Genomic DNA, 20,650 nt, shown 5'->3' with positions numbered 1-20,650 from the left:
AGCCCCGCTCCCCGCCGGGGTCTCCGCACCCCCTTTCCCATGCCGTGACACACGGAGGTGGGCACGGCTGAGCCTCGCTGCAGAACGGGATCTCCAGGCAGCGCCAGGAGCCTGCACAAGCAGGAGAGCACACCGCCGTGGAGGGATGCTCGCCAGGCTCCTCGGTGCGGTGCTGCGTGGGTGCTAGCGAGCCCTGGGGCTCTGGGACGGAGCCACACAGACCCGGCTCGCCTGCTGCCAGTTCTGGAGCTGGTTAGCAGCACCCCATCCCATAGCGTGGGTCGTTTGGCTGTCACCCAGCCTCACGCACAGGAAGGAGCTGCCTCCTTTCAGGTGCTTCAATGCAAAAACAGCTACACAGACGTGCAATCCCCGCCATGCTCCTGTGGAGTGGATTACTCGTGCCTCTTTGCAGGAAGAGGGATAAAATATTGCTTTTATTCCTTGGTAAGTGGTTCGGCCAAGTGCACAGGAGTCCTACACATTAAGCCCACTGCAGTGGGCATTGCACAAATATAAAGGCATTCCCTGTCCTGGAGCTCTTGCATTAAGTTACAGTAAAGCAAACACGTATCTGTGCACATGAAGAACCACCTAGCATCACTGTCGCACGCCGTGCTCAGATATGGGGAAGTCAATACTCCGCTGGTACAAGAGCAAGTGAACTCTTAGACAAGCATGTCGCTGCCACATGCCACAGCTCACACATAATGACAGCAGGAATGCCACACACTGCTTTTGACACTTGAAGCGTGGTCCCTGCCCAGAGCGCCACAGGGAGCTGTGCCATGGTCCTCCTGGCGCTGAGCTCCAGCCCTAACTACAGAGCTTGTGCCAGGGGAATGGCTTGCTCAGTTGGCAGAGGCATTCTCGGCAGAGAAGCAAAGCCTTTAGCAGCTCCCCAGGCGGGCTCCTTCCCAAATCCCAACCGGCCATTCAGGGAAAGGACCCGGACCAAAATAAACGTGGCACTTTTGCCTTCCCATAGGAGCCTGGACGGCACGCACTCCGGGTTTCCCCAGGAGGCTGACCTGCAAAGGGAACCCGCTGCCCTGCAAGCAACAAGAGCCCCAGCCAGCACCCAGCAGGTGACGTCCCGGCTTCTGTCGCTTCCCTGGGGGCCAGCGTGCAGAAGCAGCTCTCCCTTGGTGCAGGAGCACAAGCAAGATCGCCACAAAGGACTCCTTTCAGACTAAATATTTCTCAGAAAATGTGCTGGTTTGGGAGACCTCTCTCCTACAGCTGGGTAATTCTGTTTGATGTTATGGACTGTCTGCACCTATCAGTCTCAAACTGCAAGCTCCATTTTTTTTTCCTCAGCACCATTTTGATTTTCACTATTCTGTGCCTTGGCTTTGACTCGCCGTATTGAGCCAAAACACCAGGAGGTGTCAGGGGGAATTCTTGCACTGATGGAATAGCTGTCAAGACTGATTGCCCGTTCAAATGGAAGCACCTAAGGAGCAAGCAGGTTGCTTCCCCAGTGCAAACTGGACTCCGGAGCTGGAGTCTCATGCAGGGGAGACCTACTTGCTCCTTTGAAAAGTTGTGCCATGTAATGTTGTGTGATTAGTGCACGTTACAACCCCACACATGCAAATTATGCAGGAGTCAAAGAGTAGATACATGTATATGTATGTATATGTGTATATATATTTATTTACACCATCATCTTCATTTACATATATATCTGCATCCGTATTTATATCCATATTCATATCTCCCGAATTCTAGCCACCACTTGAGATGAGCGAGGGAGCTGAGGCAGGGACCAGCACCCAGGGAACATGCATTTTGCCTCAGTCATTTTGCATCTCTTGCACTGCTTAAAGAGGGAGGACTCAGAAATCCTTCTCAACGTTTGGGCTGGTGACCACAGTTCCTGCAGGGACGCGTTATGTCCCAGTACACCCAGCAGTCCCAGTGCAAGAGCTGCGCTGGGGGAGCTGCTGATGTGCGGAGGCTGAGACCTGCAGCCTGCCTGGGGGTGCGCAGGGGGGCACGAGGCGGGGGTGGCACGCTGGGGGCTCAGCCTCCACAAATCAGTGGGGGACCAAAGAGGGCTCTGAGCTCCCTCGCTAATAGTTAACCCGCTCCAGTCCTCACTCTAATTACTCCACCTTTTCCCTCCCAGGCGGCAGGCTTTGTAGCGCAGGCGTGGGGAGGAAGGGTCAGTGGGAGCAGCCCTGTTCCCTTGGGCTTCAGTTCCTCTCCATCACAACTTCAAAGGCCTCCCAAGATTCACAGCAAGGCTCTTCCCACCCCCCCGCAACAACGCCTTTTGCATCGATAATTAAACTCTGAGCAGCACGGTGAGTTGCTCCTGCTCTCTGCCACCCGACGACCGGTGGGCTCAGCCTGCACAGCCCCACACGGGTCCGCCTGCCCCACGCCACCCCACAGCCACAGCCTGCTCAGTGGGGGCACAGGGCAGGAAGGGATAACCTCAGCAGGGAGAGTAACCTCAGCGGGAAGAGCCATGGGGCTATGGGGAAGGGGCAGGGAGAGGCTCCCTGGCAGGAGGGGAACAAGAGCCAGCGGCATTCATTTCCCATAATCTCGCGCAGGACTTTGAAGGGGCAGGTGGGGCCGGGACGGGTCAGCTATTTGTAGCCCACCAATTAATCCACCAGCCTGCTGAATAGCCAGCTGTGACCTTTCCAAAATTGGGGGGGGGGGTGGAAAACCGCACGACAAAACCGTGTCTTACTTCCTCAGTGCATCGGGGGGAGACGGGACGGGATGCTTCGCTTTCAGGCTCCCCCTTCCCAGCGCAGCAGTCACTGGCTGGCACAGGAGGTAGCATCCGGGCAGTGCTTTGTGCCAGACCCGCGTGGGTTTTGTGAAGCAGCCGCTTGTCCACGAGGCTGCATGCACGGAGGGCACAGCAGCGAGTGCGCTCACACCAGGAGCCCACTGGCTCCGCTGCCCAGAGAGGAAATTTAGGAAAACATTGCAGGTAAATATAAAAGATGTCACCAAGTCCATCAAGAACACAGGATTTCCATATTTCTGGAAATTCCAGCACCAGGCTGAAAAAAATATATATATATATTAAAAAGAAAAATGTTCGAACTATTGTTATGAAAAAGCAGTGCTGGGTTTGGATTTGCCCTAGTTCCCATCTCAGGATTTCTTGTCAGACCTATGGATTATTGCTGTGGACTTCCTGTATTTAATTTTATATATTTTTTTTACTGCATCAGGAGCAGTAATGCCCGTAAGGACTGCCCAGAGGGTCACCCATTTTCAATATACCGGGAGCAGGAAATACTTTCATGTAGGAAGAAAGCTTGTTTGTTCAATCAGTGCTAACAAAAAGCCACAGTTCAGGTTTTAAAAATAAAATGATCAACCTGATCCTTCCAGACCCTGCGTGATATCACGTAAGATAATGTACAGTGCAAGAGCATAACCTGTGGTAGGACTGAGATGTTGTGAAATAATATAAAAAAGAAAAAATAAAAGAATTGAAATAAAACACTAAAAATAAAGTATTTCCAAGGCTAAAAATCTTGAAATTCAAGGGCAGTTTTTTTTTTTTTCCCAGAAAGAAAAAAAAAAAGAAACATCAAACGCCAAAAAACAACAACAACAAAAAAGTTCTCTCTCAGAAATATAGGTGAGAAAATATAGACATAAAATGATCGTGTTTCTTACTCGGCTTGAGACTCCTAGTGCTTGTGTGCAGTGGGACACCGGGGCTAATTGGGCATGCTGGCTTAGGCAACCCAAATTAAAGCACCGCCGGCGCTCCGGCAGCAGCGTGCGTCCCAGCCTCACGGCACACACCGTGCAGCAGCAGCGTACACGGTGCACAGCCAGAGCCGGGCAGAAATAACCCAGAAATGTTAGAAAATGTTAGAAAATGCAGGCTGGTGTGGGGCCCGAGGACCGGCTGCAGGGGGGCAGATCCAGCACCGAGGCTCAGCGCAAGGCGGGGGGCACACGTCTGCTTGTGCCTCCCCGCTCCCAGGAGCTGTGCCGGTGGGGAAGGAGCTGCTGCAGGCCTGAGGGGCGGCTGGACTTGTTGTAATTCAGGGCAGAAGACTGAGGAGGAAGTGGGAAGGCTCTGGGGATAGGGGTGAGAAAGGTCAGGGAGGCAAAGGACTCCATGGAAACACCCGACGTGAGCAAGGGGAAGGAGCCGGACCGTGGCAAGGCTGGGAGAGGGCAGGCGCTGGGAGAGCGGCTGCGGCTCGAGGGTCCCCGCAGCATCCTCTGCAGACAAGCCGGGGACAGCTCTGCAAGCCCCATGTCCCCAGATCTGGACTTAGCCATGGGGGATTCCTGCGAGCCGCCTCCACCGCAGTGTCCCCAGCTCTGCACAGCAGAGAGCGCAGCCCTCGGCCGGCAGAAGGAAGCCCGCACCCTGCACGCTGCTAAATCAATCCGTCCAGCCTCACTGGGCACCCCACCGCCTGGTAAAGCAAAAGACCTTGCCCTATAGTCACACCCACGGAGCTCTCCCTCCCCAAAAAAAAACCCAACGGCCTCCAAAGACAGCATCTTGCATCCCGGCCTGACCGGCGTCCCAAAATCCAGGAGCTAGAAGAACGGGTGACGGGTCTGCACTGGCTTTTCACCTGGCTGCGGTCTGAGATAGCAGTTCAGGGACAGGCTGTGTATCTCGAACCACCAGTAATAAAGTATCGTGAGCACCTTTAAAAATTATACAAAAATTATACACCTTTTCAGGCTGCCGTAATCAAAATCTGTGCGGTGCTCACGGAAACAGGAGCTTTTCCGGGGGGGGTTGTGCCACTGGATCCTTTGAGGTCCCCACATCAGCCCTGACTGGCCCTTCTCTTCTCTCACCCGTGCTGGGTACGACAAAACAGCTCCTTGTCCCAGAGCAGCTCAGCACTCTGTCTGTACACCATAAGCCATCTCCTGCCTATTTGGGATTTCGCGCTGTCCCCGTTTCTTACCCCAAACGGGGGCTCCCGCAGCGTCACGCAGCCGCTTCTCGTGCTGCCCAGTGACCGACCTTACACACTGCCTGCTCCCTCCTTTCGGCAGGAAGGCCAGGCTTTTGAAACTGGGCGATTTCGAACTGGAAATCACAGAACAGCGGAAGGGCTGTGGGTTTTGATTTTCAGCCCTGTGGGGGTCTGTGTTACACCCCCTCTGACAGACAGAGCCACATTGAAAGTCAGATCAGGTTTCTCGGGGTCTTGTCCAGTCAAGCATTCAAAGTCTCCCGGATGGAGTTTTTTGGCCACAGCCTCTCCAGAACCCTGCTCCAGCACTTTGAAAAATATATAATAAATAAATAAATAAATAAATAAATAAATAAAGGGAAAATAAGAAGTAAATGGGAATGCCCTTAGTCAGGTGGACTTGGCCCCGCACACTCAGCCTGAGTCCATCGGCGGAACAAATCCCGCAGCACCCTGAAGCAGACACCCTGCTCGTCCTGCTGACTCCTACATCTCAGCAGTTCTGACAAAGATGTGAGGTTTATCTTCCCTGGAGGATTCACTAAGAAAATGTGAATTTTTGCAAACGTGCTCACTTACCTGAATTATTTGAACAGTTTTCAGATGGCAGTATTTCAGGCTGTCAGATGCTTTTCTCTAATTTCTCTGAGGAAATTTACTTTCACACCCCTTGGCTACCCTAAACCACGCTTAGCTGTTTGTAAACTGATGAGTTTATTTAAGCTAGTTAACTTCTTTGATGGCAATTACTTTGCTCTTTTAAAAATACCTTTCTAAATTTAACCATTTTCAAGGACAAAAATAAGAATACTAAAAATGTTTGAGCGGACGGTCTGTATATCTCATGCCACCCACCATGAAATATTGTGAGAGTCTAAAAATCATAGAGGCAAATTTCGGAACGCAACAGATACCACATCTGAGGAAAGACATCACTATCAGGCTTCATTATAGAGGTGAATTAATCACCGGGCTTGAAATTTGTGGTTGCCTATGTCCAGCAATTGCTGCCTGCGCAGCACAAGGTGGACACTGTTAAGACTCCCAGTATTTTAAATGTGAGAGTCTAGATTTGCAGCAGAGAATACAGGCAAAACCCTAATACTGGAGGAAAAACCTCCGAGAGAGGAACTTGCAGAGCCCGATCTCCTTGGCTTGTTGCAACGAGGGGTGCGAGGCACCCTGGTTACACCGTGTGCTTTCAAGGAGAAAGCACGGGCTGCAACGGGCTTTTTAATCTCACAGGAAAATCCTAACAAGAATAAATAGCTAGAAGGTGAAGCCAGACAAATTTGTATTAGGGAAAAAAGGGGCCCAATTTTTTAACGTGGAGGCTGATAAGCCATTGGAACAAATTATTAAGGGAAGCAATGGTTCTGCCTTCGCTGATGTCTTTAGATAAATGTCAGACACCCTCCTGGGCCAAACACAATTCATTAGGCTTTATTGGTGTGACTGTACCTGGCCCATAAAGGATTACGTCCTTTAGGTGGTTATTTATGACCTCGAGTACCACACATCGACGTAAGCAGTACATGGGATTTTTGTTTGTTTGTGTTTTGAAGGAAACACACCTGCGCGATCCCGCCGCTCACTTTCGAACAACCAGGGCTGAAGGGGTTAATTTTTTCTCGGGGGCAGAAGAGCAGTTTTGAGCGCTGGTCATGCTCACAGCCCGGGTTAGGAGCACGGACTATCAAAAACTGCCAGGGTATGAATAGAGTTATCATATGAATGGATTTGCTCTGGAGATAAAGCGAGCGCTGAAAGCTGCCAGCGAGGCAAGTGGAGGCGAGCAGGGACATGTGAAACACAGAACCCGACCTAACAAAGAGCAGAGGTGTCGGGATAAAACCAGGAGCCCTGTGTGCCCAGCACACACCAGTCGCAGCAGGTCTCCCTCTTCCCTGACTGAGGGGCTCCGGGCATTCTTTTTTTTGTTTGTTTGTTTTGATTTTTTTTTTCCTTTTAGGTAAAATCTCATTTTCTAATACTTTTTCAGTAATCAAAAATAAAATAAAACATAAAATAAAATAAAACAAAATCAAATAAAGTAAAACAAAATAAAATAAAATAAAATAAAACAAAACAAAATAGAAAGCTCCTTTGTCCCTCCAAGTAATCAATCAGCTTTTCTGTTGCCCTTACATTTGGATTCATCAGATCTATTTCCGCCTTTGCCAAAATGGGCTCCCATTTATTTTTCACTGTAAATAAACCCCTAGAAATTCAGGAAACAAGAATTCTAGGATGGGGAAAAAAAAGCTCACAAAGTAGATGCGTTCTGTGTGCATTGCATTATTTTCCTGAAAATTTAGGGATTTGGTTTCCAGAAGTTTGATAAGCTATTATTATGAGAAGAACATAAATGAAGGTGAGACCAGAAACATATTCCCCACGAACCCACCTACACTCGTGCAAGTATTTGCTTCGTACCAGTGTTTTGTGAGCAAACAAAAAATCACACACCCAAAGATATTATTATTTCTAAACGTAACTGAAATCAATTCCCCAATTCAAACCAGTGCTTCTCCATAGCCTCCACCATCGAAAGTTCCTGTACCAAAACCCTTTTGTTTGCTCTCACGACGGAGAAAGTCTTTCCACCACCGAAAAAAGCCATTTCCTCTGCCTTTGGGAGCGGTGCTGAGCCCACAGCCCCAGCTCCGGCATTGCTGCTGCCGGGCTAGCAAAGTAGCGTTGAATAAATGCGCGGATGAGTTTTACCTCTTTTTCTGTTTGAGCAGAGGGGCAATTAATGAGATTACAATCGAGAGATTAGCAGGGGAGATTGGCACCAGCCCCGCTCTGTGCTGCGCGCCAGCCCCTGCGTCGGCAGCGAGGGAAGGCGCTGGGTTTTCCCGAGGACCCCGGTGCTCTCGCGCATCCCATCCCTGTTGTGGGGAGGAACAAAAACACTCCAGCACCAGCCCCGTGGCCTGGTGAAAAGACGGACATCCCCGTGTCGGTGTCTCGGCACCTTCCCCTGCACATCTCGCACCGCTGCCCCAGACCTTGCAGCAGCGAGGTGTCCCCTCTCACCTGCTCCACCACCGCCGGTAAGGTTCTCAGTTAAGCACGGCCTCTTTGGCTATTTTCACAAACCCCAAATCCCACTTTTTTTTTTTTTTTCTAATTGTCCCCCTTTTTTTCTTGCCCTGCCCAAAGGCCACATTTCAGGTACCTCAGCCATTTCAGAGGTGATGCTGTTCCCTCCCTTTCCTCCCCATCTACCCCTTTCCCCTTGCTTCTCATCTGCCTCAGTGCTCCAAAAATCCAGGAGCGATGCCTGCAGGTCCCCCCGCCGGGTGCTGCAGCATCTCCTCTGCAGTGCCTGCACCAGCTGTGAGGGGAAGGAGGGTCGGCACATCGTGGAGGGAGAGCTGAGCCGAGCCGAGCCGAGCCAGGCCAAGCCAGGCACAGCAGCTTGGAGCAGACCCCAGCCCCGCAGCAGGATGCAAAGTGCCATTTTCCAGCAGAAAATACCCTCTTGTCACACACGCGCCGAGCCCAAAATGCGGTAAATTCTGCTGATTTGATTTTGTTTCAATACTGCAAAGATATTTCATATTTTATTATTTAACTTCAGTTCAGGATGTCATATAAAATACCCATGTGAATATTTGTGCCTATGCAACTCACTGTATATACTGCCAATATTTTAGTCTATCGCACTATTTCCATAATATTGAAAAGAACTTTTTTTTTTTTAATCTCTGTGCTCCGATGCGATTTAACAGTTTTAAACACTTTTTTTTTTTTCAATGCTCCCAGTGAAAATATTCCATATCCTGCGGATTTTCCCCTCTCTAGGAAATATCTGAGTTTTGGCTTTCAATGCATTTTGCAATGGCTGCCGCACCAAAATGCGGGGATTTCCAACAGAATGGCGATCCCCTTTTAATGCCAGCTCCCATTTCCAGGGTACCCACTGCAAAAAAAAAAAAAAAAATGACAAATATAAGCTCAAAACTTTTTGGAAAAAAAAAAATCTTTCAGGAAAGAGAAGGGCATTAGGAACTCTTGGAAGGGAAAGAAAATCAAAGCAATTTCTTTAAGTTAGCGCACATCTTGACGTACCAATTGCCTCCCAACACGCGCACGCAGAGCGCAGCACATGCCGGCCTTCCCTTTGCAGCTGTAAAATTTTGCACCCTGCAGCTTGTACTCGAGCACTGGGTGTGCTGGGGTGGCACGGCCAGGGGTGCACAGGAGGAAGCAGCCCCTGCCCACCGTGGCCGCGGCAGGCATTGAAGCCAGCACATCCGTGCCCAGGGCAGCACGACGTGCTGCGGAGCTGGGCAGCGAAGTCCAGCAAAAAACGGTGGGCAGCCTCGGCGCCGTGCTGTGACCTCCCCGCATCCCCAGTGCCAGCCCCGTGCCAGCCCGGCGGTGGCCCTGGTGCTGGTGCCTTTGTCCACCCATCCGCAGGGTGCTGGGGATCCTGAGGCCACGTCCCTGGCTCTTCTCTGCCCCTATGGCCGAGCCCAGCGGATGCCAAACTGCACCACGCCGCCACGGGGCTGCAGAGGCTCGGGCATCCTTGGGGCGGTGGAGGGAGCACCACTGGCTTTCTGCCGGGCCCCACGCCTCATCCTGACACCATCCTGCTGCATCTTCCACACCGCCGGGCTCACCCCATGCCCCACGCATCCCCCTTCCTCTTCTCAAGGCTAGAGACTAACTTTCCTTTCCAAATGTCTTGTGGAAAGCCCAGGTCTTTCCCAGCCAGGGCCGCACAGACAGCAGCCCGGGGCCCAGCTGCCCCGTAGGTGCTGTAAGACCCACGCCAGCAGCCCGTGGTCTCCCTTACAGGCAGGAGGGGCAGCCCGTGGGTGTTAGAGGAGGCACCGTCCCCTCTCAGAGCACAGCCGCGGGCCGAGCTGAGCCATGCAGCCCCAGCACAGGCCTGCGCTCTGCTATTCTGCTATTCTGTTTTGGGGCAGGCACAGGGACAGGAGCAAGAGCAGGGCCAGCCAGAACAGCCCAGGAGGTTGACCATGACACCAGAAGGATGCTGGCAACTTGCTCTTCTCCTCTGCATACCTGCCTCCTGGCTACTGCATCCTACAGAGAGCCGAATTTCCAGCTCCTCTCTCTGCTCCCTTCACCACCGAAGGAACGGAGGAAAACAAGAAGCCATTGGCCTGCTGTATTCTGCCCACGCCTGGGGCTGGCTGAGCTCAGGCTGGCTGCTGCTCCCCTTGGAGCACCGCAGCTCCTCGTGCCAGTGCCAGGAGGCTGAGGGAGCACAGGATCCAGCCCAGCAGGAGCGTCCTGCACCACCGTCAGCCCTGGCCGGGGGCACGGGGCAGCTGCCGTGGTGTGGAGTAGGGGCTCAGGGGAGCCGGGATCCCCTCCTACCCCCACAAAGCTATCCCCAGCCGTGAGAGCCCCGTGCAGACCGCACAAGGGCAGGAAAGGAGCAGGAGTGCCGGGAAGCGGGCAGCTGGCAGAAAATGGGGTTGGGACCAGCAGATAGCTAGAAACAAGCAGTACAGGTAAGGAAGGCAAGATGGGTGGGAGGGGAGGTAGGAATGCGCGTGGGGAGATGGCAGCAGGAGCAGGAGCACAGCCCTGCCGGGTGCCACAAAGGGCACGAGGCAGCCCGTGGGCCTCGGCGTGCCGGGGGGACGGCAGGGCCGCAGGGAGCAGGAGGGAGGGATGCCGCCACCATCGCGGGTAGGGGCTCGCTGCGGAGGGCTGCGCCATGCTGGCCCTGGCTCTCAGGCGTAGCAGAAGGGAGGAAGAATGCTGCTGCCGGTGCCAAGGACACGCTCGGGAGTGGGAACAGCAGATCTCCGGGTGATGAAGATCAGCAGCCCCGGGAAGCAGTCACACCGCTGCCAGCACGGAAGGAGACAAGCGAAGGGATGACAGGCCACGGGAGCAGCGCTGCCAGAGCTGAGGGGGCCCAGGAGCAGGGCTGAACAACCAGCACGGGCTGGCCCCGAGCACGGCCGGGAGCTGGGCGCGGGCCTGTCAGTGCTGACACAGATGCTGGGAGAGGATCCTTGCCTCCCTGCTTCCCACTTGAGAAGTTTACAGCCCTTTCCCTTAGGACAGTTCCCCACCCGAGTGCCCTCCCAGCTCCCGCACCCTCCGTACGGCCCTGCCTTGCCCACCCGCTCACGGTGCCGCAGCTGCACCGCTCCGCCAGCCAAGCTGTCTCCATGGAGGTGACCACGGCTGAGCTGGTTCCTGTGGCCTGGTCCCCTGCACAGCCACCCCCGCGCGTTGCAGCAGAGCCCTTCCAGGGGAGGACAGGCAGAGCGGGCAGGTGCTGCTGCAGAGATCAAGTCCTCTTGCCCAGGCTTCGAAGTTTAGCCTCTGTGCAAAAGCTCTGGGATTAGCAAACTCAGGCAGGCAGGAGCCCGGAGCTCTGCTCCCCTGAGAGCAGGGAGAACTAACACCAGCAAAGTGAGCTTCTCCTGCCAGCAAAGCCCATGACGACACATCCAAGCACCCCAGCCGGATCGATCCTCGGTGTCCCTCCCAACGCTGCCCCGTCGCGCCAAGGCCACCCCGCTCCCTACCTTCGCTGGTGGTGGCAGACAGGCAGGCAGCCAAGGCGACGATGATGGAGAGCGAGGACGTCAGATCCCCCTGTGCCCATGCCATGGTCCGGCAGGGCCACCGGCTGCGGGATGGGGCTGCTGGGGTTGTCCTGGCACCTTTTGCGAGCGAGCGCCCGGAGCTAGAGCACACGGCGGCTCATGCAAAGGCACTTTGCGCACATTGCTCGCATCCACACAGGCGAGCGGCTCGGCGGGGAGGGCGCAGCCTGCCTGTCACTGCTCGCAAGCCAATGGGGTGGGTGGGCTCTGCAGCGAGCCCCCCTTCCCGCTCCACACGCACACGCTGTACCCAGCCGGAGCATCCCGACTGCAGGCTCCGGCTGCCGGCCATCCTCTTTTCCTCCCTCCCTCATGATGCCCTGCTGCTGCTGAGCAGCCCCTGCGCTGCTCCTGCTCCCCGTCCCTCTGTGCTGCTGCTGTCCAGCTGCTGTGAGAGCCGAACCGTCTGCCTGCGCCGTGGCCCAGCGCTGCAGCTGCTCCCTGTCCTGGCCCAGCCTGGAGGATGGTGGCTCCAGCCTCCTCTCCCAGGCCGTGGGGACAGAGAGGAGAAGCTCTGAGGTTTCTCCCCCCCGGCTGGCAAAACGGGGTGCGTGTGCTCGGTTATAGTCAGATGCAGAGGGAGATGGGGTTGCCCGTCAGTCCTGGTGCACCTGGAGGATGAAACCACCTGGCAAGCGTTCCTCTCACATTTTTGGGCCAGGGAGACGGGCAGAATCCCTGCCTTGGTGCCTTTCAGGCCACATTGTCCTGGGCCGGGGACCCCTGCTCATCCCTGAGCTGGGGCAGTGGGAGCAGGGGACAGCACAGCCAGGGCTGACAGCACCCAGCCTGATTACAGCCAATTAGCCACATGAGACAGGGTCATCCTCTTCAAAAGCAGATCCTGGGAGTACACAGACCCCCACAACTCTCTCACCAAGGTGGGCCAGGCCAGGCTGTGGGTAAAGGGGCCCTGCATGGGGGTCTAGGCCACCTCAAGCACTGAACATCCTCCCTGCTACCCTGCAGAAGAAGCCTCTGCATCCTTCCCATTTGGAGCTGCCAAGACAGGTGAGTACCCTGCCCAGCATTTAACACTCAGCATCTGTCAGCAAATCCCCTACAGCTGCCATGACTGCTTCCCCACCTGAGTGCTGGGTGATGGCCCACACCTGCCCGCGATGACCACGGGTGCTGACCCCCACCTATGCCACCTGAGGTGTTATTCACTCTTCAGCGTGCTCGTGGCCAGGTAGAGCACTGTGTGATAGCAGCCATCCCCTGCCTGCAGGAGCTCAGGAAAAGGCACGTGAGGGAGGATGGACTTCCCTCTCAAGTGTCGGCCCAGGCCTGACCCATCTCTTGAACAAAATCTCCCCCCATGTCTCCGGACTTGCTTAAGGGCTTCAGGGAGGACTCGGTGTGGTCACAAGCCCTCCATCTGCCCATCTTCTTCCCCCTGGCCTAAACTCATCCCACCCTGGAGCCCAGCGTGGTCCCTGCAGATGCATGTGGGGCATCCCGTGATGACAGAGCCCAGGGCTGCCAGCAGCCTCCTCCGTGCTGGAGCGAGAGGGGCTCCCTGCCGGGCTGTACCTGCCCAGCTCACAGCACACGGTTGCAACAATTCCCCATTCAGTCGCCCGGGATCGTGCCTGCAGGGGTATGTCTGCAGCACTCATCACCAGGACCTGGGAACGGCCTCGGGCATGAGGTCCCTCCAGGTTTTTTTTTGCACTGGCTGCCTGGGAAGCTCTCCGTCTGCAGACAGCACTGGAGAGATCCTGTCATCAGCGGTATCGCAGCACGGCTCAGGGCCCTGATGCGGGGCCGTGGGGAGGACACGGTGGCCCTGTGGCAGGCAGACAGCGACATCTCACACCATCCACACCGCCACCACCTCAGTCCCAACCTCTGGAATTAACCTCTGGGAAGGCAGAAGCCAGCTTTGGCCTTGCAGAGCTGTGTGCTATCCAGTCCCAGCGTGACGTCTTAATGCAGGGACTGAATGCCGCAGACTTTCAGCACAACCCAGGCCCAGGCACAACCCACAGCACAGGCTCTCCAGTCCCTGGTGTCATCCCAGCCCAGGTACATGTGCCATCTAGATCTTGTGGGGGTGCCCAGGGCTACTAGGCATTGCCCTCCACCTCTGCCCATTGCTTTTCACTTTCTGTGACCCAGGATCCCAGACAAGCTGCTGAGGCTGGGCCCCATCACAGAGCATGAGGGGGCTTTGCAGGAGCCTGGTGTGCGTGTGAGCAGCGTTGGGTGCAGCAGGGTGCTGAGCCCTGGCAGAGAGCTGTACTCGTCTCAGTGTGTCTCGAGAGCCACGGCACGCGTGCGTTTTGTGAATGGGGATGCATGCACACTGGGACTGAAGGGCTGTGGAGGTAGGGGCAGGCATCCCATTTCCACTGGGCTCTTGGATTTGCCTTCAGGATGTGCTACCTGCACCTAATCAGTGCATGTGCCTGGAGGCTGGGCACTGTCAGGAGTGTATGAGCTGATGCAGGATGCAAACGTGTGCAAAATGCCCGTGATGCTCCTATCTGGAAACGCAGATCCTTTCCACGCAAGGCAAAAAAGGAGCTCTATGTGCAGCCATGGCATCGTCACAAGGCAGCCCAGGAGCACCAAACACCCTAGGAACCAGGCATGCTGAAAGCATCATGTCAGGATCCCTGCCCACGTTCTTCCCCCTTGCTCCCGCTCACTGCTCCCTGGTTCTGAGCAGGACAGGGTTAGGGTTAGGATTTAGGGTTAGGGTTAGGGTTAGGGTTAGGGCACGGCTGCACCCCCAGCTGCCTCCCCCACCTCCCTGCATGCTGCCACCCCCCTCCTCCTGGAGTCCCTTTTCATCGCCACATCCCCCAGACCCCACACCTGGCTGTCACACAGGCAGGGAAGGATATTTACGGATGCTGCGCGGGGAGAGGAAAGCACAGCTCCAACGGAGGATCAGCAAAAGGGGGAGCCGAGCCCAGCGATGCCTCTTTTACCACCACCCGGGTTAGGGTGAGCCCCCCCTCGGGGGTTTCCCCGTTAATCCCTCAGTTCGCACCTGGGTGGCTGTTGCCCGTTTCTGCCAGCTTTTCGCCCGATGCCGGCCCGTCCCAGCCCCGTGCCCCTGCCGGGGGAAGCCGGGTCCCTGCTGCTCGCCCCCCCCCCCTTCCCGCAGCCCCCTCGGGGCCGGTGGCGGAGCCGTCGGGGGAACAGCACCACCTTCAGGAGCCGGGCTGCCGGCAGAGCCAGGACAGCCCCCAGCCCCACGGCAAGGGGATGCTCGGGCCGGGATGCTCGCCCCCATAGCCCCGGGACGGGGCGCCTTGGGGCTGGTCACCCCTGCCGGCAGCAGGACAGGAGTCCCGCGGGGGTGTCCCACACACCCGGCTGTGCACAACGCCCCCTCCAACAGAGGCAGTTATCTGCATTTAACACGCTATCTACATTTATCACTGCCTTTATACAATACTTTATCCGCAGCAATCCCCACGCAACGCCAGCATCCCGGTGGCAGCGAGAAGTTCCAGTGCTGTTACCAGGGCTGGGACTGGTTCCCTGGTGGTGAAGCTGAACACCACAGGGACCGTGTCTCACCCCCTACTGGGGCAGCCCACGCTTTTCCCTACCCAATGCCCTGGGGTTTTCCCTCCCTGGTGGCATCCTCACATGCAGGTCCCTTCTTCTGCAAGGTGCCCGTGCTGGGGAGCAGGCAGCGCGGCACCGAGCCACCTCTGCCACCGCTGTCACCCCTGCCACCTCTGGGCCTCTCCCTGCCGCTGCTGTGGAGCAGCCACGGTGCCACGAGTGAAGCGAAGCCGGTATTTCTCACGAGGCGCCTGCCCACTGCCGCCGTGCTCAGAGCTGTGACGGGGCACGACTGTGGGAGGCCCTTGGCCAGCTGAGCAATCGGCACCCGATTAATTAAGGTCAGGGCTGGGCAGGCCTGGCTTGCCTTTCTTCCTTGTCGTGTTGTGTATTAATATCCTTTATATGAGAAAAAAAAAAAAATCTTATCATAATTTTTACTCATTGAAGGAGAATGGTTTGGAATTGGAATTGAGACAAACACAAGCCAGGAGCAGTGGCTGCAGAAGGGGAGAGTTTAAGAACGGCCTTTTGGTAATATCCATCGTTCTCTTATCAGTGAGGATATTAAACGTATTGAAATGCTAAGCAGCTCTTTAATGGCTGTCTCTGATTTTCATTAAACAAGCAAGGGATGAGCAGGAGAGAAGGGGATGCAGTTACTGTTCTCTCTCTAAGAAATTCTGATTGCTGGATATTAATGGCATTAATGCTCTTTTATCCCAGAGCACTGGCGTTCTGCTTGCCTTCTTGCCTATTTTCTCTCTTGCTGAAGTAGAACAAAGTCCCTGCTCCCTAAGGTGGGTGCGCAGTTGCTACGAAGCTGTTAGAGGCTGGGGCTGTATACATTAGCAAAGCAACAGCCTCCCAGGGACCATTTCTTGGTACCAACATCTCCAAGCCTTGCCATGTCCACGCTGCCCGAACAGATATACGTGCTCGTGCCTTGATGGGGCAGCCTGATCCTTAAGTCAGTAAGGCCTGGTCTGCCGCAGTCATTTCCAGGCATGCAGAAAAGGCACGAATCTGTGTCCTGTCTGAAGGCACGGCTGGGGAACATCTCTGCCCCCTCCTAAATCCTCTCTCTGCACCCAAATATACCTCATTGTTCTTAATAGCTCTCCTTTGCTTTGCAGTTTTTAGCGTGTGGCTCCATTCTGCATGGTCGTAGAGGCTTCGCTGTTATAACCATGTCTCCAGGAGCCGGGGCTCGAAAGCAGCCAAAAATATCACAGGGATGTTCGTGGCACTGTGAGAGTCAGCAAGCACAGCAGAAAGCTGTACCAAGCAGGGGGGCAGCAGCTGAAGCATCTACTCTCTACCCAGTGCACATGCATTTGGAAAATGAAGGGACGCGGGGACGGCCCCTGTGCTCTCTTGGGAAACGCTGCTACAAACAAACAAAAGTTAACCGGAGCTAAAAAAACAAGGGCTGCAAAAAGCCCAAGCAGCACGGCGTGTATTTTAATCCCAGTCTCCAGAGCGCAGTGGCTCTGATTTTGCCAAAGGGAAAGGCTTTGTGGGATAAGCAGGTGGTTTGAAATATGTAGACTTCGGGTAAATGCACCAGACCCCTGCATCTTCCTGCTCTGGGGCATCCCTTGCATTTCCTGAAGTCAGCTCATGCTTCTTTCCTCCTAGGCTGTTGCACAACTTTTTCTCCTTTCCCGTCTGTCCTTGGTCTTTCCTTTCTTGTGCATGGCTTGTTCTCACTTGTCCCTGGGGCTTTGTCCCAGACAGATGAACCACCTTATTTCTGCCAGATGGTGGTGGCACCTCAGTCCCCATCCCCTGCCACCCATTGCCACCTCCTCTATTTGCACAGGAGGTCACTGCTTTGCTCTCTGATATCTGCCTCATCTTTTCTCTGTCTGCACCATCAGGCTTCTCCAGTAGCAACTACCCAAGTGCTGTCTAAGGCATCCAAAAAAAACAAAACAAAACAAAACAAAAATAGTTGTGCTATGGGACACAAATCCCCCATAACATCAAGAGGGGACACTTCCATGGTTATTTCTCCTCGAGGCTTCCAGACCAAAAGTCAAGCCTGACTCTGGACAATGGAGACAAGATGGAAAACAAAGCAGAACAACCCAAGCCAGCCATCTCCAGGGTCCTGCAGCCTCCCTTGGAAGCGTGTTGCATACTGTGTTACAACTCTCCAGCATCCCCAGCTTCTGCTGTCCCAAGCAGAAGATCTCTGCTTGGCCCCTAACCCCTGCTGTTAATGGCACAGCCATGAGATGGGCAGAAAAGACCTCCAGCCCCACCCCAGGTATCCTTCGCACCGCAGACAAAATGCACTGATAGCTGCCTAAACTGTCGGCTTTATTTCAAGTACTTTGTTTCTGCTAGAAGTGGAAATCTCGAAGAGGCTTAATTGTAGAGCTGGGCAGACACAGGCGTAATCCTTTCGAAAGCCTACAATGAGACACTCTCCAAAATTAATTTTGAAACTGCAAAATAACCAAACAAAGCTCCACTTAAAATTGAGTGAGTGGTCAGGGATCAATAGTGAGAGAAGTGGGAACACCCGCAGCACGTCAGAGCTCAGCCAGGTCTGTTCCCCTGCGGAGGTGGGCGCTGGGCAGGGGGGAGCCCACAGCACAACTGCTCCCTGCTGGAGGCACCCGGTGCTGCTTGCCCGGGGTGTGCTTTCAGGGTGGTTCAGCTCTGTCTCTGTTATCACCTTAGGAAATCTGGGAGGAAGCCACCAATACGCTAAGGTGGGGCTGGAAATGGAGGAGGACAGTGCCAGGCTAAGATCTTCTCCTCCAGTTCGGGTTGCACACCCTGGGGTCCCCAGATGCAGTTTTAGCTTTAGTGCTTGCTCTTTCTGATGAAGTTCAGTTATTTCGGGGACCGTGCCACGAGCTGGGCTTCTGCATACACAATTTGGAGCCTGTCCCCTGCCCAGGAGCTGTGTTCCTTCATCTGGGGTGCTGAATGTAGGACTATTTAAGACGAACTGGAGCTACACTCCCCGCTCTGGCTATAATATAAAGTCATAAATAACTTGGTTACCTTGGGTAACCTTGTAAAACTGCAGCCCAATTTCTTCAAACATCCACCTCTCCACCTTATTTCACTGAGATTTAACTCCCTGTGGAGTGTGGGGGGTCAGCGAAAAGCCCTTTGTTGGTGCAAGGGTCAGCAGAAGATGAACAAACAAATTGAAATTTTGTAAAGAGATTATATCTAATTAATACCGTCTCAGGAGCTAATTAACAGATTCGCTTGGAAATTGTCAGGAATATAATCTATGTTTCAAGGGTAGGTGGCAAAGGGTCAGGGAGAACACGCTTTATGTTTCACAGGGAGGAAAGGGCTCGGAGACAGGAATCAGTGGTGGGTAAAACCCAGAGCTGGGGCAGCGCTCCGGGAAGGGCCACGTGTGGCAGCGCTGTCACCGCAGCTGAGAAGCCAGGTCTTCAGGGGTCCCGTGGCTCAGGGTCAGCAGGAGGCTGTTTGCTCTTCGCAAAGGTCGGTGCAAGCAATGCCAAGCTGCAGAGAGGAGCGAGGAGCTGTTCAGCAAAGCCTCTGCGCTTTGGCAAAGCACGGCATACAGCATCACAGGGCAGCTCCACCTGCCAGCCCATCAGCTCTTTACAGCTAAGCCAGGCACGACACGGCTGTTGTATCTCACAGCCCAGGGTGCAAGTTTTGCCCCTGGCGAGTCTTCAAGGGCTTGCTCAAAATGCGCCGAGTTTTGTGGAGGTGGTGGCACCAGCAGGCAGGTGAGGTGCGAGAGGTCACGTTGCCAGATGCTGGCATCACTTTTCCCCGCACCACATTTTCAAAACGTCACGAGATTTACCCAGTCCCTAGCATGGATGACATTTATTTGTCCTCTGGTTTGGGGACTTGGGGTTACATAGAAGTCAAGTGGCTTCAGAAGGGAGCTTCAGCGAAATGCAGATATTACGGGGCCTAAGACAAGTGCTGGGAAGTGGCAGGACAGCCACACAAGGGTCATCTTCCTCCAGCTCAAAATGACAGCTAGCTGTCTCTGGTTTTTAGATATATACAATCGTGTCTGTGTCGTATCGTCGTTTTTTGTCCCCCCTCCCCCTTCTGTGTTTAGAAAGAGTCTTTCCATGAGGCAAAGTAAAAAGAGCCCCAAAAGGAGTTGTTTGAATCAATTCAGCTTCCCCACAGGTTGTTCTCCGCTCTAGTGCCCCGACACGAGGACATTACAACCAAGCTCTTCTCTCATTGCTCGCGGTGCCCACTTGCACCCTGTTGTGCTGACCAAGCTCCCGTGGGGCACCGAGAGCTAGCGAGAGACCAGCCAAGGCTTTGGCCTGCCTGCACGGCAGGACACCGGCTCCTGCTGGGACATCTGAGAGCACCGAGGCTCCAGACCTCAGACCACAACTCTTCCAAGCCATCTTTACAAGCCCTTGAGGGCCTCTCATCCCAATCTATCCACTGAAAGCTCTGTGGGTGGACTCCACCTCTGCTATTCCTCTCCTGGAGGACAGGACCCAGGAGGACACCCGCTAACATCTTCTGTTCCTCTGCTCCTCCAGTTACACTGCTCAGGTCTTGGGTACTTGACTGGGTGGCGGTGCGAGGAGAAACAGGATCTCCTCTGATCACCAGCACACTCAGGTCACATCCACGTGTTCGCAGAGAGAAGTCTCTCACCCTGGTCGGAGGTAGTGCATTTTGTTGAGATACTTCCTGGCTTGCTTTTAAATATACACGTTCAAAGTAAAGCAAGTTACCTCGGCTTTGAGATTTAGAGTCCATTCACCTTCTACTTCAGCACTGACTTTCGCTCCTTTGAAGAAATCACCCGAGCTAATCACATGGTCACCTTCTTCTTTATCCATCCCGTGCATCTGCTGGTGTTTGCAGCCTCCTGCATTGCCTGCCTGTCTCCAGTACGCAGGGCACAGATCTCACTGCTTATCACAGCACAGGCAGCTTCCAGCAGAATTCCTGCTTTCAGATCTGCTCTCATCTCTGCCATGGGTCACTTTGGTGTGTCAAGTGTTTTCAACCACGTCTGTCAGAGCTATGTGCTACTCACCCTTCAAAGCCGTCACTCTGGACAGGGTGACCTCGGCTGCCTCCTAAATTCTGATTTCTCTGCTTGGAGGTAGCTCTGCAACCAGACCTCTCTCTGCCTCTGTCTCTTTCGCCTGTTCTCCGGCCACAGATCAGTCACAAGCTCTTCTGAGATTTTTCTTTCAGTGCTCTCTGATTAAAACCATGTCTTTCATATGCTTCCATTTTTCTCCACGGCGTTCCCGTGTGCCTTGGATTTCTGTGCTGCACTTTCGTAATTAGCTTCCTCGGCCTGAGTCAACTGAAAGCTGCCAGTGAAAAACACTGGTTTCAAAACCAGCCAGTGTGAAAAATAAGACACACTACCATAGCACCTTCTTTTTTACTGCAACCCATTGCCTACAGTGGCAGTGAGAAAAGCTGCTTGAAGCCGCTTCATCATGCCAAAGTCTGGCTTTGGAGGAGCTCTAGCATCCTCCCATGGACATGCACAAGAGCAGCAGTAAAAGAATGAGAGGAGAAAACCTCCTGTTATACAGTACC

General features: G+C 54.2%; 1 protein-coding gene across 1 annotated transcript in view; it reads right to left on the bottom strand.

Annotated features, from left to right (window-relative positions):
• The window catches only part of EPHA8 (EPH receptor A8), a 49,892-nt gene extending 37,196 nt beyond the window's left edge, over positions 1-12,696 (bottom strand). The window contains exon 1 of the mRNA XM_083802645.1: positions 11,480-12,696. Coding sequence (XP_083658771.1) covers positions 11,480-11,564 — 85 coding nt within the window. The 5' untranslated portion in view covers positions 11,565-12,696. The remainder of the gene's footprint in view (positions 1-11,479) is intronic.
• Between the last annotated feature and the right edge of the window lie 7,954 nt (positions 12,697-20,650).

Source organism: Anser anser (assembly GCF_964211835.1).
Source record: "Anser anser genome assembly, chromosome: 17".
NCBI classification, from domain to species: domain Eukaryota; kingdom Metazoa; phylum Chordata; class Aves; order Anseriformes; family Anatidae; genus Anser; species Anser anser.
This window is presented reverse-complemented; position numbering and strand designations above follow the sequence as displayed.